Genomic DNA, 18,655 nt, shown 5'->3' with positions numbered 1-18,655 from the left:
CCTCTTGTGTCTGAGCTGTTGAATTGAGACTCTATTTTGTCTCTATACTGGGACTTAGCTTGTTTGATTGCCTTGCGGAGGGAATAGCTACACTGTTTGTATTCGGTCATGTTTCCGGTCACCTTGCCCTGGTTAAAAGCAGTGGTTCGCGCATTCAGTTTCATGCGAATGCTGCCATCAATCCACGGTTTCTGGTTTGGGAATGTTTTAATCGTTGCTGTGGGTACGACATCGTCAATGCACTTTCTAATGAACTCGCTCACCGAATCAGCGTATTCGTCAATATTGTTGTTGGACGCAATGCGGAACATATCCCAATCCACGTGATCGAAGCAGTCTTGAAGCGTGGAATCAGATTGGTTGGACCAGCGTTGAACAGACCTGAGCGAGGGAGCTTGTTGTTTTAGTTTCTGTTTGTAGGCTGGAAGCAACAAAATGGAGTCGTGGTCAGCTTTTCCGAAAGGAAATTGGCCCAGTCTCAACAACAACAGTGAAGAGGCAACCCCGGGATGCTGGCCTTCTAGGCAGAGTTTTCTAATGATCAATTAGCCTTTTAAAATTATAAACTTGGATTAGCTAACGTACCATTGGAACACAGGAGATGATGGTTGTTGATAATTGGCCTCTGAATGCCGAAGTATATATTCCATAAAAAAATCAGTTGTTTCCAGCTACAATAGTCATTTACAACATTAACAATGTCTACACTGTATTTCTGATCAATTTGATGTTTTTTTTCTTTTATAAACAAGGACATTTCTAAGTGACCCCAAACTTTTGAACGGTAGTGTGTATACATTTTATATGATTCCTTGTCTCTTTCTTTCTCCGTCTGTCAGTCACACAGAGATGGCTGGTCATATAGAGGCTATAGCGACCAAGGCTTTCATGGCCTCCAACCAGACCTACTCTCTCCTGATGGACCTACTGGAGGACAAGTCTATTGAGGAATACATCAGCAACCTCACGGAGCAGTGAGTAACTAGGCATCACACACACGGGCTGGGAATTGCCAGGGACTTCACACTTTCATCACAATACTTAGGTGCCGATATATGTATTGCGATTCTCACAATTCTGTATGTGTTGTTACGAAACCAATAACCAGCCTACTGATTTTGCTGCACTCGTTATGTCTAAGGGTCTTGGGTCTAGTTAACTTGTCTGTAACCTGATTTAAGATGTGCATCGATGTGAGAAATCAGCGTATGCGCCTAGGTGTTGAATGTACATGTGCCTAGGGAGTCAACAACCTTACCTTGGTCCAAGGCCTTTCTTGACCTCTTGGTCGGCCAGTCCAAGTGGATTGTTATGTGTTCAGACGGTGACGAAAAGAAATGTACACAAATGGAAACTACAAACAGTTGTCGTGGAAATTACCACTGAGGACCCCAAAGTCAAGACTAAATTAATTTAAGTTTATTCACGCCGGTGGAGAGATTACAGACAAACAGCACTTCATGTGGAGTTAAGTCAGAAGCTCTGATGAGGTTTTTTACCCCATCAGTATATTTATACCATCGCTACAGGTTACACGAAGATAGCCAAGTGCATCCTTTCTCAGCAAAGCGTTTGCTCCCAGTGACCGGCTGCAGAGGAGGAGAACACCTGGCAACCACAGTCTGGGCATTCAGCCAATATTTCCACCCGCTGACCTTGTGAGAACAAACCTCAGACACCGTGTCTGTCTACAACAGACACATTTCTAGTATGCAACAGGTCAAACGTATGATAATTGTGAGACACTGAAAAAGCAGAAAGAGACATAGTAAAACTCTACTACACTACCACTCCTTTTGTCACTTATTCATGATAGTTAACAATATTTTACACATGTCTATCAAAAGGGAGGTATCTATACTAAAATTAGAAACTCAAATGGAAAGTGAACACCCAGGAAACCAGTGTGCCTCAAACCTTATTCCGTTACCGTTACTGGTAAATACTTTAACAAGGCACAGTACCACTCATTCCATTATCATTTCTGGTAAATACTTTAACAAGGCACAGTACCACTCATTCCGTTACCGTTACTGGTAAATACTTTAACAAGGCACAGTACCACTCATTCCATTATAATTTCTGGTAAATACTTTAACAAGGCACAGTACCACTCATTCCGTTACCGTTACTGGTAAATACTTTAACAAGGCACAGTACCACTCATTCCGTTACCGTTACTGGTAAATACTTTAACAAGGCACAGTACCACTCATTCCGTTACCGTTACTGGTAAATACTTTAACAAGGCACAGTACCACTCATTCCATTATAATTTCTGGTAAATACTTTAACAAGGCACAGTACCACTCATTCCATTATCATTTCTGGTAAATACTTTAACAAGGCACAGTACCAGTCATTCCATTATAATTTCTGGTAAATACTTTAACAAGGCACAGTACCACTCATTCCATTATCATTTCTGGTAAATACTTTAACAAGGCACAGTACCACTCATTCCATTACCCTTACTGGTAAATACTTTAACAAGGCACAGTACCACTCATTCCATTACCCTTACTGGTAAATACTTTAACAAGGCACAGTACCACTCATTCCATTACCCTTACTGGTAAATACTTTAACAAGGAACAGTACCACTCATTCCATTATCCTTACTGGTAAATACTTTAACAAGGCACAGTACCACTCATTCCATTACCCTTACTGGTAAATACTTTAACAAGGCACAGTACCACTCATTCCATTATCATTTCTGGTAAATACTTTAACAAGGCACAGTACCACTCATTCCATTACCCTTACTGGTAAATACTTTAACAAGGCACAGTACCACTCATTCCATTACCCTTACTGGTAAATACTTTAACAAGGCACAGTACCACTCATTCCTGTGTGTTCTCCTCAGGGTAGAACGGCATCTCATGAAAAAACAGCTGATCATCACAGTCATTGCGTGGGGGGGGGGGGTATTAAACATCACAACTGCAGTCAGACGAGAAGCTAAAGATGAACAGATTACTTTACAACAGGAGAGCATCATAATAATATTGACGGACAGTAATGGAGAGGGTAGTAAGTTTTAAGTTCCTCGGTGTACACATCACGGACAAACTGAATTGGTTCACCCACACAGACAGCGTTGTGAAGAAGGCGCAGTAAGGCCTCTTCAACCTTAGGAGGCGGAAGAAATTCGGCTTGTCACCAAAAGCACTCACAAACTTCTACAGATGCACAATCGATAGCATCCTGTAGGGCTGTATCACCGCCTGGTACGGCAACTGCTCCGCCCACAACCGTAAGGCTCTCCAGAGGGTAGTGAGGTCTGCACAACGCATCACTGGGGGCAAACTACCTGCCCTCCAGGACACCTACACCACCCGATGTCACAGGAAGGCCATAAAGATCACCAAGGACACCAACCACCCGAGCCACTGCCTGTTCACCCCGCTATCATCCAGAAGGCGAGGTCAGTACAGGTGCATCAAAGCAGGGACCCGAGAGACTGAAAAACAGCTTCTATCTCAAGGCCATCAGACTGTTAAACAGCCACCACTAACATTGAGTGGCTGTTGCCAACATACTGACTCAACTCCAGCTCACTTTAATAATGGCAATTGATGGGAATTTATCAGAAATGTACCACTAGCCACATTAAACAATGCCACTTAATATAATGTACATGTATACACTGTACTCTATCATCTACTGCATCTTGCCATCTTTATGTAATACATGTATCACTAGCCATTTTAAACTATGCCACTTTTTTGTTTACATACCCTACATTACTCACCTCATATGTATATACTGTACTCGATACCATCTACTGCATCTTGCCTATGCCGTTCTGCACCATCACTTATTCACTTCATTATAGATTTGATAAAATATGGGGTACTGTGTGTAGATTGAAGAGGGAAAACATTATTTAATTAAATTTAGAATAAGGATGTAAAAATTTAACAAAATGTGGAAATAGTGAAGGGGTCTGAATACTTTCCGTATGTACTGTATGTATATTTTCTACTGCTCTAGGGATATAATTATTGTTTGGATAACCCTATTTACTATTATGTATTGATTGTATTAGTATTTTTTTAAATTACGCTCAATGTAATGTGCACTGCAGAGAACACCGGAAGAAGAGTTATCACAGTAAATGATTGTCATTTTTGTTTGTGCCAACTAATCCCATAAGGGGAGAATTGACACGAAAATAAAATGTAATTCATTCATTCTCAGACACACCTACACAGTACACGGCGCAGATACACACTCTTTATCTCTTCCCCTCTCTCTCTCTCTTTCTCTCTCGCTTTCTTGCAGCACCATCCCTCCAACACTGTCTCTCTTTAAAGGCTCCACATAAGGTGCGAAAAAAGCCTGTTAACCTGCACAGAGCAGAGGATAGAAACAGCCCTAAGAGATGTTCATTGCGCCTTGAAGCAATATCTGAACACAGTACCTAATTTCCAACAATTTTGTTGCTCCTCTGTCACGCTATATATTTTTTCCCAAACAGGGCCTAGAAGTGGTTTAGTTAGCTGTAGCGGTGCCCCACAACAAAGTGTCATAAATATGCCTCTTTTTAGCAGTTCTTTAAGGCACACTGGTTGAGAAAGTAAGACATTTAGTCACAGGGGAACAGCTCTATTCCTTCCTCTTTAAGCCTATTGCCTTCATGGAGTAGCAGCATGGAGGGAGCAGCATCGCTTAGCACAAGATTGCTCTGAGGATTATCCCAAACGCTCAACGAAAAAATGCAAATCCCTCTGGTGGCCACGCCTCGGTGGGAGTGGGTTGGAGGCAAAGAAATTGATTTCCTTCATACCAGCACTAGTCTGCTTGGTTCTGGGGAATTCTGTTATTCTTTCAGAGCAATTTGGTGGGTGGGTGGGTAGGTAGGTAGAACTCAGGGAGTGTGTGTGTGTGTGTGTACATGTGTCCATTGATAAATATGAGGGACACTCAAGAATCAAAACACTGAATGATCTAACCTCTTTCTCTCCCTCTTCACCCTCCCCTTTCTTTCTCTCTCGCTCTCTATTTTTCTTTCTCTCTTTCTCTCTCTCCCTCCGCCCTCTCTCTCTCTCTCTCTCTCTCTCCCTTTCTATCTCTCTTTCAGAATGGCAGACATGCAGCAGATGAAGGAGAATTTGACGGCCCTGGTGAATGAGACTCTAGCCAATCAGCTATCTCTGGAGGAGGAGTCTGCTGAGATCATGGTTGCCTTTGTTAACCTCACATCCTCCATATTGGAGCTGTCCAAAAATATGCCCAACCCCACATCAGGAACCAACCAATCAGACCCCAGCCTCAGATCGGGTGCCAACCAAACAGAGGTCAGTGGCTACGAGGGTCTGGGGTAACAAGAATTAATTGTACTCTCAAGTTGACTGACCGAAGGAATGGATGGATGGATGGAATGATGGATGAATGGATCACTGCTGTGCGTCCCTTCCCTCAGGGTGTTGAGCTGAGCAACAGGACATCTGAGCTGGCGTTCCATGTCCAGTCTAAAGAAGAACTGGCCAGTAAGATCAGAGAGGAGATGGAGCCTCGAATACAGACCGCCCACAACAGCATTGCTGCCGTACAGGACATGCGCAAGGTAAAGGGGTTTTCATCTTCACACGACAGTAGATCATGACGTCAGAATTGCCTTTATTTATTTATTTACATGTAACCGAAATTTGACCTGGTGAAATGGTGCTAACAACAATAAACAGAATACACTGTACCAATAGACAAAATAATTGACACATAATCCACATGCAGTGTCAGTCTGTAAACTACAGATATTGGGGGCTGCATCATTCGTGTTTTCCCATGTTAAGCCTGACAATTCACAAAGCTATACAAGGTGCCGCAATGCTGACATTTAGACTGCTGGCTGGCGGCAATAATGCAATTACTTGTTCAGTAATACAAGTTGGAAAATCAAACAACTGCGGATTGTATAATATATTTTCGATGCAACTGCATACTAATAAGCTACCAATAGATTTTTCTAGAATATACAACTGTCCTGTATAGCCTACATGAACCTGCACGACATGAGCCACCCTTGCGCTATCTCCCAGCTTGGATGGGAAGTTGTGGTGCCTAAACACATCCTATTAATGCCAAATAATACAGTCAGTCCACCCTCACAACACTAGCTTACTAGGGATCGTTTGATTATGCAGTGTAGCCTACTATCTATAGCTCGTATTTAGCTGCTATTTATACACTTTTTATAAAGAATTACACATCAAATAGCCTAATAATTCTCCTGAAGTATTCCTTGTGGCGTCTCTCTCTGTGTCTGTCTCTTTTTCTCTTTATGTCTCTTATAAAAAAAGTTTCTATGTGTCTGTGCTTGTCTGTAGTAGCTCCAGTATGCGACTGCGTCACCTTGTATTTTTGTGCTCAAATATTTTCACCACGGCCTGTAGGCCTAGGTTGCGGGCCCGACTGTTTTCTATACAATCCAGACCCTCTTTCCTTAGACATTGTGCATTATATGTCCATTGGGCTGCACACAATTAAAGCTTAGAATTGCATGGCAACATAAACTGTACGAGAGATATGGGATTGTTTATATTGCTACCACACAACGCCGGTTCACCAGTATGAACGAAATCGCAATCCACTTTTTTTTTGCCTTCAAGAACTGTTAAAGAAGATAGTCTGTCCGCATCTGCCAATTTATTGGCTGTCCAGCATCCAGATGACCTGTCCCCAGAGCTTCCTGTACAGTTAATCTCTTTTCATAACCTGTTGAGGCTCATTTTAAGATGTTGCAGAACTGCTTATCACCACTTCCTTCTGCCCAGTTTCCCTAATGTTGCTATGGTAATCAAGCTGTTTTTAACCGTCCCTGTAACTGTCGCTTCTGCAGAGAGATCGTTTTCTAAACTAAAACTAGTAAAGAACTACCTAAGAACAAAGCGTTAGGCTCTGTCTGATTGCGCTGGCGCCGTCATAGCGTTGAACACAGCATTTGTTCACCGATATCCCCTTACTTTGAATCAGTTCAATAATGTATTTTTCAAAGCCTGAGGCACTTTTATCAGTCACATTCTTGAAGCCCAAAAAAACAGGGGTTACTGTGTGACATCGATGACAGGCACATGAGCCCCCAGAGCTCGTTGCCCCTCCCCCCTGCCTTACGGGGGCTATGGGGGTGTCTGGTACACCAATGAGTACCCCCAACAGTGCACATGTTTGTTGTAGCCCTGGACAAACACACCTGATTCAGCTCATAGAGAGCTTGATGATTAGTTGACAAGTTGAATCAGGTGTGTTTGTCTGGGCTTAATACAAATTGTAGGCTACTGTTGGGGTACTCGAGGACTGGAGTTTGGAAAAACACTGCAGTAGATGGTAGATGCTTCTGGTCAGGTTGTTGTGCAGTCTAATGTCACTCATGTCCCTGAGGTTCTGTGAGGTTCACTCGCCCTTCTCTCTCCATCCCTGGTGCCTCTGCAGCTGACAGTTCAAGCCCAGGGGTCAAAGGTCATTGCCCTGTCATCGGTGGTGACAGGGAAGGAAGTGGAGTCAAAGGCCGTTACCCTGCGGAGAGAACTGGAAGGTGACATTTACAACATTTTGTATTTGTTTCCATTGCTGTTGTTTTACATTTCCGACAGTTTGCTTAGTTCTCGCATCCCCATCACTGCAATAGCAGCCCACAGAGTTATTCCAATCAAATCGAGAGAGAAAAAATAATACTGAGAAAAACAACGATAACCCAAATGTAACCATTATGAATGTGTCTCACCCTGTTACGCTCCACTTGTCATGTTGTGTGGGGAGTAAGAGCATCTGCGATTGTGGTCTCAAATGCACTTTCAGTTTCACAGCCTTCAATTCATTATAATAATATGTTCACGGTTTATAAAAGATAATACAAACCAGGTGCCACTTCGGATTAGTTGTTGGAAATGTCATCAGGGGAATCTGAGTAAAATGGAATATAGTGGAATGGAACTAGAAGTAATATTTTCTCACTAACGGTGTTACTAGTACAAAGATTGTGTGAAATAAAATCAAATAGAATAGTCTTACACGACCCATTGTCAGTTATTATCACTTCTGTAAACATGTCACTGGCCAACCTGCCTTGCCGCTCTCCATCCCTCAGACATGCAGAGAGAGTGGCCTCAAAGGCAGGCCCAGACGAACGCTGCTCTGAAGAGGGAGAGGCTGCTGAGGGAGAAGGTTCTGGAAGACGTCAGTAAGAAGGTGAACCAGACCAAGCGAGTCCTTAGGCCTGCCTTGGAGAACGCTACCCTCTCCAACGCTACCGCACAACAGGCAAAACACACCGCAAACGCCCTGTCTAAAGTAAGTATGGTGTGTGTGTGGGGGGGGGGGGCATAGATGTGTGTGTGTTGTGTGCATGTGTGAGCTATGTTTCCAACTCCCCTGTGGGTTGAGCAATGAAATTCCATTCACATAACACACCTCACCCCTCGGAACCATGTTAATTTGTCTCTTTCCTTTATTCTTCGTATTCCTCTGTCTGTGTTTTTCTCTGAGCCCAGGAAGCCAAGGCCACCCTAACCCAGGGCAAGCACACAAGGACATTGTCTGCCCAGCTCAGCTCATCTGTAGACATAACCCTGCAGCAGCTGGCTGAGCAGGAGAACCACACTGTTCACGCACAAACCCAGCTAAACGCAGAGGTATAACTAAAACACAGCCACTGATCAACCACACTACCCAGACACAAGCACAACTCAATGTAGAGGTATAACCAAAACACGTGACTCAGAAATTAGGGAGAGAGATGTTTTAAATCGAGGAGAATGGTCAAACTCGTTAAGGATACTATAGTTGTCATGTTTCACATTGTGTCCATACGGCAGAGGCTGTTGCTCTCACACATAATTTGAATTTTAACTTTTAGATTTTTATCCTTTTAATTCGGATTTTTATGATTAACCACGTGACAATGATTTTGAGAAACTAAAATGTTGTTATTGAAATGAAACTGGTCCATTTAAAATACGCATTTGAAAATCATAACTGGCATGCAGATCAGTAGAAATGGTAGGATAAATTGTAAGCTTCAAGCCCCAAACTTGAAACTCATGCGCCCCGCCCCCTATGGTCTTTACTATAACACCCATAAAAAAATGTGGAGGTACCGTGAAAAAAACCTGCCCCCCCTCTATAGAAATCAAATGGCCATGAAACTGATTTGTCCTGTCGCCGAACCTGCCCGCCTCTGTTTTGGTAAAAAGCTGAGGGATGGGCCTGGAGAAATGCAACCACTCTCAAGTTCATAGACTGAGCTATGGATGCAAGGACTGACCATCCATGATATCAACATGATCGTTTTAACCATGTTTTGAAGCTATACAGTGTTTGATTACATTTTCGTTGTTCACAAATATTGGGTGATTTTTTATATATATATATTTTGGGGTCTGATGAGTACGACAGTTGATCTCGGCTCATGAGGCATTTAAAAGTTGTATTCTTTAAGAATCAATGGGTATACAGTATATCAAACAAGTCCAGAAACGGATGTATAAACTAAGGATTCTATCTTTAAGGTCTTGGTGAACAGTTACTTAGTAGAATCAGATGTGCTAAAGGAGGGTTGGACTGAAAACTTACAGGATGGTAGATCTCCAGGAAGAGGGTGGGAAAGCCCTGATCTATGCACGTGATGTCACTGTATATTTCTCCCTCTGTGATCACCAGCCTGTAGAGTCTCTGGCCAGTGTAAAGGTGAAGATCCAGACAGCTAAGCTTCAGCTTGAGGCCTACTCCCTCACACTCACCCAGCTCGTCAGTAAAATAGGTAAGTTCAAACCTGCTGACGTTTACTTTGTCTGTCCCAAAAGGAATCCTACTCCCAATATAGTGCACTACTTTTGGGCCCATCGGGTCAAAAGAAGAATAATAGGATGCCATTTGGGATGCAGTAACATTTCATGCAGTAACATTTCATGCAGTAACATTTCATGCAGTAACATTTCATGCAGTAACATTTCATGCAGTGACATTTCATGCAGTGACATTTCATGCAGTAACATTTCATGCAGTGACATTTCATGCAGTGACATTTCATGCAGTGACATTTCATGCAGTAACATTTCATGCAGTAACATTTCATGCAGTGACATCTCATGCAGTAACATTTCATGCAGTAACATTTCATGCAGTGACATTTCATGCAGTGACATTTCATGCAGTAACATTTCATGCAGTAACATTTCATGCAGTAACATTTCTTGCAGTGACATTTCATGCAGTAACATTTCATGCAGTAACATTTCATGCAGTGACATTTCATGCAGTGACATTTCATGCAGTAACATTTCATGCAGTGACATTTCATGCAGTGACATTTCATGCAGTGACATTTCATGCAGTAACATTTCATGCAGTGACATTTCATGCAATGACATTTCATGCAGTGACATTTCATGCAGTGACATTTCATGCAGTGACATTTCTTGCAGTAACATTTCATGCAGTGACATTTCATGCAGTGACATTTCATGCAGTGACATTTCATGCAGTGACATTTCATGCAGTAACATTTCATGCAGTGACATTTCATGCAGTAACATTTCATGCAGTAACATTTCATGCAGTAACATTTCATGCAGTAACATTTCATGCAGTGACATTTCATTAAGTAACATTTCATGCAGTAACATTTCTTGCAGTAACATTTCATGCAGTGACATTTCATGCAGCGACATTTCATGCAGTGACATTTCATGCAGTAACATTTCATGCAGTGACATTTCATGCAGTGACATTTCATGCAGTAACATTTCATGCAATGATATTTCATGCGGTGACATTTCATGCAGTGACATTTCATGCAGTGACATTTCATGCAGTGACATTTCATGCAGTGACATTTCATGCAGTGACATTTCATGCAGTAACATTTCATGCAGTGACATTCATGCAGTGACATTTCATGCAGTGACATTTCATGCAGTGACATTTCATGCAGTGACATTTCATGCAGTGACATTTCATGCAGTAACATTTCATGCAATGACATTTCATGCGGTGACATTTCATGCGGTGACATTTCATGCGGTGACATTTCATGCAGTGACATTTCATGCAGTGACATTTCATGCAGTGACATTTCATGCAGTAACATTTCATGCGGTGACATTTCATGCGGTAACATTTCATGCAATGACATTTCATGCGGTGACATTTCATGCGGTGACATTTCATGCAGTAACATTTCATGCAGTGACATTTAATGCAGTGACATTTCATGCAGTGACATTTCATGCAGTAACATTTCATGCAGTAACATTTCATGCAGTGACATTTCATGCAGTGACATTTCATGCAGTGACATTTCATGCAGTAACATTTCATGCAGTGACATTTCATGCAGTGACATTTCATGCAGTGACATTTCATGCAGTAACATTTCATGCAGTGACATTTCATGCAGTAACATTTCATGGTGACATTTCATGCAGTAACATTTCATGCAGTGACATTTCATGCAGTGACATTTCATGCAGTGACATTTCATGCAGTGACATTTCATGCAGTAACATTTCATGCAGTAACATTTCATGCAGCAACAAATGCAACATGTCAGATCAGCCAGAAATGTCTACACTTACATGTTACTGCCCTCGCCACTGATCAGACTTGACTTCCATCCAGTCAGTCGTATGTCAGAAAGAGAAGTCAGAATGGTCATTAGTAAATTGGTCCAAATGGATTTCTCAGACAGAGAAGGATTATCCCAACCTCAACCCAAAACTCTAGGAATGAGATAATTAAGCAATAACACACGAGGGGGTGGGCCTGGATACAGCCCTTAGCCATGTTATTTTGGCCATATATCACAAACCTCAGAGATGCCTTATTGCTATTATAAATTGGTTACCAACGTAATTAGAGAAGTAAAAATAACTGTTTTGTCATACCTGTGGCATACGGTCTGATATACCATGGCTGTCAGCCAATCAGCATTCAGGGCTCGAACCACCCAGTTTATAAATTCATACATACACTGGTATAAATAATCAAAATTAACCCCCCCAAAATATTGCTATAGTTTTATTGATTTAAATGCAGAAATTAGCTGTACAGGTATTGATTAAATGGTTTGCCACAGTTCCCGTCTGGCCCTGTCAATGAGTCACTAGGAGTCACTTGTAGCTGGCAGGGTGTGTGGCACGATCCTGATGGAGAAATGTTCCTCTATTAACCCCGTTATTGGGTGGGCACAACAAGGTGGTACACAGACGTCACAAGACAAGAGCCCTGCTGATGGCAAAAGTGTAATACTACACTCTTAGAAAAAAGGGTTTCAAAAGGGTTCTTCAGCTGTCCCCGTAGGAAAACCCTTTTTGGTTCCAAGTAGAACTATTTTGGGAACCATAAAGGGTTCTTCAAAGGGTTATCCTATGGGGACAGCCAAAGAACCCTTTTAGGTTCTAGATAGCAGCTTTTTTACTAAGAGTGTAGGCCTGCTCAATACTCCTAGCTTTAAAGTACCCTGTTCATCCCTCCTTCTGTGTCCCACGCTTTTTCAAAATAACTCCTGAAAGTACAATTTGTAAGTCGCTCTGGATAAGAGCGTCTGCTAAATGACTTAAATGTAAATTTAAATGTACAATGTAGTACCTCAAATACTCTGTTGTTTTCTGTTGACAGATGGGAGTGTGGCGCTGGAACGGTTTGAACGTATACTGAGTGAGACGGCGGTGCGGTTGAGTGTTCTGCGTGGCAGCGTGGAGAGCCCGGCCCTGAACGGGAAGATCCAGACCCTACGATCAGCCGCCCAGGACCAGAAGAGCCAGCTGACCCACCTTGAACAGGACCTGCAGGAGATCAGACAGGAGAGAGACAGTCTGAAGGACATTGCCCTGCACCTGCCCCAGACCTGCCCTCAGGCCTCGGGTATAGAGAGACACTAGGATCGGGGCACCAGGAGGACACTAGAGCCCTATTCCATGCATTCTACCGCCTTCCTGGTGTATACACACTCGTTCACACCACTTCAATGATTTAAAAGAGAGGTCCTACCATGTTTCTTAGACCAGAATAATTTGAATTGGGCATAGGAAGGTAAAGAGAGGACTAGTAGGGCCACAGATGGTGGATAGGACACTGGTGTTTGAATGATTTAGGGGAGATAATAACTGAGTCCCAAATTGCACCCTATTTAATATAGTGCACTACTTTTGACCATGGCCCATAGGGCAAAAGTATTGCACTGTGTAGGTATTAGGGTGCCGTTTGGGACACACCCGTAGATGAGGAGTGTAGGTGGAATCATCCAGGTATCCTTCTTAGTTTGTTCTGCAGTACTGTGGTTGTGGTTGTACATCCCCTTTTGCTGCAGTACAGTCACACTGTTCTACCACTTTGTCTCTGTACTTTTCAAACGTTCACCTATAGTATACTGACCTGGCTGATACCGTCAGTAGCACTAAATCAAATCAAATCGTATTGGTCATATACACATATTTAGCAGATATGCAGCCATAAGCAGTTTCCCATGCCATTGCCCCCTTTCAACTTCCACCATCATTATCACGTTCTTTCTTTTAATTCTACCCCTCACTCCTATTTGGCTTTAACCGTCCTCTCTCCTGTTCTAGCCTCTTAATCCCCTCTCTCCATCGCTCCGTCTAAATCCATATCACCCCTGCCCTGTTTCCTTAGTGTTTATGTTCATTCTCATTTCATTTCCCCCTCCATATTTCCAACAACATTTGAAGTGTAATTAATCTGTGAATAATAACAGTCATCTAGCTCCCTGTTCCACATCCCACAGTGTGTCCTATCAAGTTTTAAATAATGCTGATTTTCCACTTTGGGGGAAGGAGAGTCGGCGCTGTGGCGCTTCTCCAATCTGACACATTCATTTACACTTGAGTTATTTTTCATCAGCCCACCATAATTAACAATTAGTCATTTTGCCCTCTGTAGGGTTCAGCCTTCTACTGCACAGACACACACACAGACACACACAAACACATAGTTTGGGATTCTGCGTGTGCCCCTCGCTTTTCCTCAATCTCCTTTTTTTTTCTCGCGCTTTTCTCTAAAACGTTCTACCTCTCTATCTTTGTTTCTCTCTCTCTTTCTCTCTCTGAGCAAATTATCTTCTCTTGTCTGGCAAATGGGAACGGACTAAAACAGCCTAACTGTTTGTTTGTTCTATGTGGGTACCTGAGGCTGGAATACCTGCTGAATTATGGAAAATATAGAAATGGGACCTCTGCAAAGACGATGTTCCATTTCAGCAGGTGATTGTATTTTGTCAGAAAACAAATAGTATATGATTGGTTTTGTGTTTAGATAATAGCCAGAAAAAAACTGTTGAAAGCAAAAAATGAAAATAAAATGGATTGTGGGTGTGTGTGTGTGTGTGTGCGCGCGTATGTTCATGTGATTTTGTAAACAACATCTCTTTGCAATATCTCTTTGCCACATATTGGTGCTGTTTACTACTATTGAATAAACTAGCACAGCAATTGCCAAAGCCATAGACAAGACTGTATAATAAATGTATACTGAGTCAAATATCGACGATGAAAAGCAGTGATAGAAGTGCCTTATATAAATAAAATTGTTATTACATTAACTTCAGATTTGATGGGACTATATTTCTGTTCAATATTGGATCACTTGTTGGAGATGAAACTGACATAAAACCTCCATGCAGTTATTGCATTTACCACACGGAGGAGACAAAGAATCACTAGAATTCCTGGCAAGCCAGAGAACATCACTTGCTGTGTATTGTTGACCCACTGTGGGGTAATGATATATACAGTACCAGTCAAAGGTTTGGACACACCTACTCATTCAAGGGTTTTTCATAATTTTTACTATTTTCTACATTGTAGAATAATAGTGAAGACATCAAAACTCCGAAATAACACATATGGAATCATGTAGTAACCAAAAAAGTGTTAATCAAAATATATTTTAGATTTTAGATTATTCAAAGTAGGCACGGCTTTGCACACTCTTGGCATTCTCTTAACCAGCTTCACCTGGAATTCTTTTCCAACAGTCTTGAAGGAGTTCCCACATATGCTGAGCAGGGTATAACGGGGAAGATGGGCGACACCTGGAGGAGGGAGGAGACAATCACAAAGACAGGTGAAAAAGATCAGGGCATGACACCATCGCTCCTTAGGGTTAAGGCTATGAGGTAGTCACGGTCCAAGGGTAACTCCCGAGCTGTGAGCTTGTCTTTAATCTCCTCTGATTATCCATGAAGGAAGGTGTCGAACAGGGACTCCTGGTTCCAGGCACTCTCGGGGCCAACGTGATAAAGTCTACCACATAGTCTGCCACACTACGGGAGTGTTGACACAGTAGAAGTAGCTTTTGGGCCGCCTCTCTCCCAGACACAGGAGAATCGAACACCTTCCTCACCTCCGCAACGAAATCCTCCAGATGACGGCAAATGGCGGATTGTTGCTCCCAAACTGTCATAGCCCAAGTGAGTGTTCTTCCAGACATCAGCGTTATGAGATGGGCTATCTTGGAACAATCCGAAGGAAACAAAGAGGGCTGCAGCTCAAAGATGAGGGAGCACTGGGAAAGAAACTGCCGGCAGGTTCCAGGATTCTCAGCATAGCGCTCCGGAGGAGGTAAGTAGGGTTCTCGGGAAGCCGGGGTAGGCTGGACAAAATCACCACTGGTAGGGGGATTACTAGGAGGTTACTAGGAGGCCCAGGAGGTCCCCGTTGTGGCATGCTACCTGATAGATAGTCCACAGAATTGCTCCAGTAACGCTTTGAAACCCTGGTCATGGCGTTCCGCCAAAGTATGGAGTCCTTCCATAAGGTTCTGAAGTAGCTCCTCATGTCTTCCAATGGTGGCTCCATGCAGGGACACAGTTTGGCGGAGCTGGTCTGAATCTGCTGGGTCAGTCATTGCCAGTTGTACTATAACGTCACAGGACGAGACCCAAATGCAGACACAGGAGGCAGATGGTTTGAGTCTCTGATATTTATTAATAGACAAGGGGCAGGCAAGAGGCAGGTCGAGGACAGGCAGAAGTTCGTAAACCAGGTCAGAGTCAGATGGGTACAGGACGGCAGGTGGGCTCGAGGTCAGGGCAGGCAGAATGGTATGGCAAACGGGCTCAGGGCAGCCAGAAAAGGTCGGAACCGGGAAGTCTAGAGTTTTAAAGGTTTTATAAGTTACAGATGTGGTTTATATTTCTGAAACATGAATAAACTGTTATAACTCACTGGTTCAAATTGTTTTATTGTCATTCTATGGCTTACGAAACAATTGGTACGCATATATGACTGCATAGGTTTATAAATTGATACATCATCAATCATGATGTTTTGTGTACACAAGTTATATGAAGAATGTGTGTCTACACAGAGTGATGTGTTAATCTGCTGTCTGTGAATGATATAAGGCCACATCCCCACTTAGCCCCTAGGTAGCCTGGCAGTGCCAGACACCACACTTTATTCTTGTTTGAGAATCAAGTTTGTTTCTGTAAGAGTTAAGTAAGATGCCCGAAGTGTTGTGAGCGAGATGGACTAAGGAAGCCAAACCTAAGCAAATGACACATTTATGTTATATTCTTCAACAATCAATGAATAAAGATATATTTGAAATTGTTTCAAATGCAGTCTCTGGCCCCCATTTTGACCTCTGACATGGCCCAACCTGCATTCCACATGTTGACTTCTGACAGGGACCGACCTTCCAGTTGCTCACCTAGACATACCAAGCTAGAACTATGGCAAAGTAAGACATTGGACTCAGGATCCTTCCCATTGAGACTTGTGTCCAGACACAGGTGTATTTAAGTGACCGTGTTCCTTACTGTCCAGATGAGAGCAGCGAAGAGCATATCTTTGGCCACAGCCATAGGGATGAAAGACTGAGCTGCCTGATAACTTTTACTTTTCAACCTCACCACATCCAAACTCAGAGAGAGAGAGACGTGGTAAGACCTGTTAATAATTCTTGTAATTCTCCTTTTTTGAACTGTTCAGTCCACTGTAAACCATGTAAACCGTCTCTCTCTTTCATGGGGCTGTCTCTACGAACAGACATGTCACACCTTGATCCATTGGTAGGGAGGTGGTTTCCTTTTTGTGTTGGAGGAGACAGTGAAGCATTTGTTTTTCCTTTGTTCCAGGCTGGCAGGGCTGTTTTCCGTCCTGGAATGGTGGTGTACCGGCTAGGTTTGGGGCTGACACTAGACCTGTATGTTGGAGGGCCTAGGTTCACTGTAGCAGACAGGCATAGGAACTGCTAACTACTTTTTGAGGCAGGCAAAAATGGCAGTGTGGAAAACGAGAAAGCATCAGATGCAGGGGAGGGTTGTACAGACCCCAGAGCTATGCTGCTGTGTGGGGCATCAGGTGGGGTTTCTGTTTACGGTGGACGGAGAGGGGGGCTTGTATTTAACTTTTTAGTTCTGGTAAAATTAAGTAAAGATTGTGCTCAAATTATGTAACTCCTGGGCCAATAAGGGTATTGTTATATAATAATAATCCCTCTATCGCTTTTCTTGCAGTTCTCTGGCCAGAAGACAGCAAAAAATATATTGTGAGTGCAGTATGATTTAGGCAATTTCTCCCCGCTACCATCTAGAAGGCGGACAGTACAGTTGTATCAAAGCTTGGACCGAGAGACTGAGAAACGGCTTATCTCCAGTCCATCAAACTGTTGAACAGTCATCACTAGCCGGCCTTTGCCCAGGACCCTGCCCTGAACCTTAGTCACTGTTCTAGCTGTCTACCACCCAGTACTCTACCCTGCACCTTCGAGACAGCTGCCCTGTGTACATAGTATCATTGAACACTGGTCACTTTAATAATGTTTACATACTGTTTTACCCACTTTATATGTAATCTAGTCATGGCTCATCCTATATAACTACAGCTGCACACACCTTATCTATTTATATACTCTCCATACTGTCAATACACACCATTATATGTATATATATTTATATACATTACATGTATATATATTTTGGTCTCTGACATTGCTCATTCTGATATTTCTTAATTTAAAAAATGGCATTTCGCTGCACTTGCAATAACATCTGCAAATCTTTGTACACAACCAATCAACTTTGATTTGACACGATGATGCAGCTGCAGTGTTCACAAACTATTGCAAAATTGGATCAGCTTTTGCCAAAGCCATAGATAAACTGTATAAAAGCACACATGTAAATGTATGCAGTCAAATAAAGACAATGAAAAGCATTTTTTTTGTATTAATATCAATAAAAGTGTAATACGTTTACAACTTGAGGCGTACGGACTTTAATTCTGATCAGTATAATTGGTTTGAGAAAATGTTGCTTCAAATCTCAGACATCCACAAATAGGTTTAGGTAGGTCTGTACATGTCAGGGTTAGTTTCAAATCTTTTTTATTTTGAAAGCAGATTGTGTACCTTACACTTGCAGTTCTTTCATTTACCACACGAGGGTAACCAAGAATCACTCGTATCTCTGGCGAGCCAGAGAGCATCACTTGCTGTGAATTGACTGACCCACTCATTGAACTATAAGAAACGGAGCCACTGTAATTGGTTTGAGAAAATGTTGCTTCAAATCTCAGACATCCACAAATAGGTTTAGGTAGGTCTGTACATGTCAAGGTTAGTTTCAAATCTTTTTTATTTTGAAAGCAGATTGTGTACCTTACACTTGCAGTTCTTTCATTTACCA

General features: G+C 42.4%; 1 protein-coding gene across 1 annotated transcript in view; it reads left to right on the top strand.

Moving 5' to 3' along the window:
* Positions 1 to 14,568, top strand: part of lamc3 (laminin, gamma 3) — a gene marked incomplete at its 5' end in the record, with an annotated part of 143,842 nt that extends 129,274 nt beyond the window's left edge. The window contains 8 exon segments of the mRNA XM_055935965.1: positions 840 to 974; positions 5,093 to 5,309; positions 5,435 to 5,578; positions 7,441 to 7,543; positions 8,096 to 8,298; positions 8,499 to 8,639; positions 9,667 to 9,766; positions 12,625 to 14,568. Coding sequence (XP_055791940.1) covers positions 840 to 974; positions 5,093 to 5,309; positions 5,435 to 5,578; positions 7,441 to 7,543; positions 8,096 to 8,298; positions 8,499 to 8,639; positions 9,667 to 9,766; positions 12,625 to 12,887 — 1,306 coding nt within the window.
* Positions 14,569 to 18,655: the final 4,087 nt, after the last annotated feature.

This window comes from Salvelinus fontinalis, chromosome 10 (genome assembly GCF_029448725.1).
Source record: "Salvelinus fontinalis isolate EN_2023a chromosome 10, ASM2944872v1, whole genome shotgun sequence".
Lineage (NCBI taxonomy): Eukaryota > Metazoa > Chordata > Actinopteri > Salmoniformes > Salmonidae > Salvelinus > Salvelinus fontinalis.
Note: the sequence above shows the minus strand (reverse complement) of the source record. Positions and strands in the feature narration are given on the sequence as shown.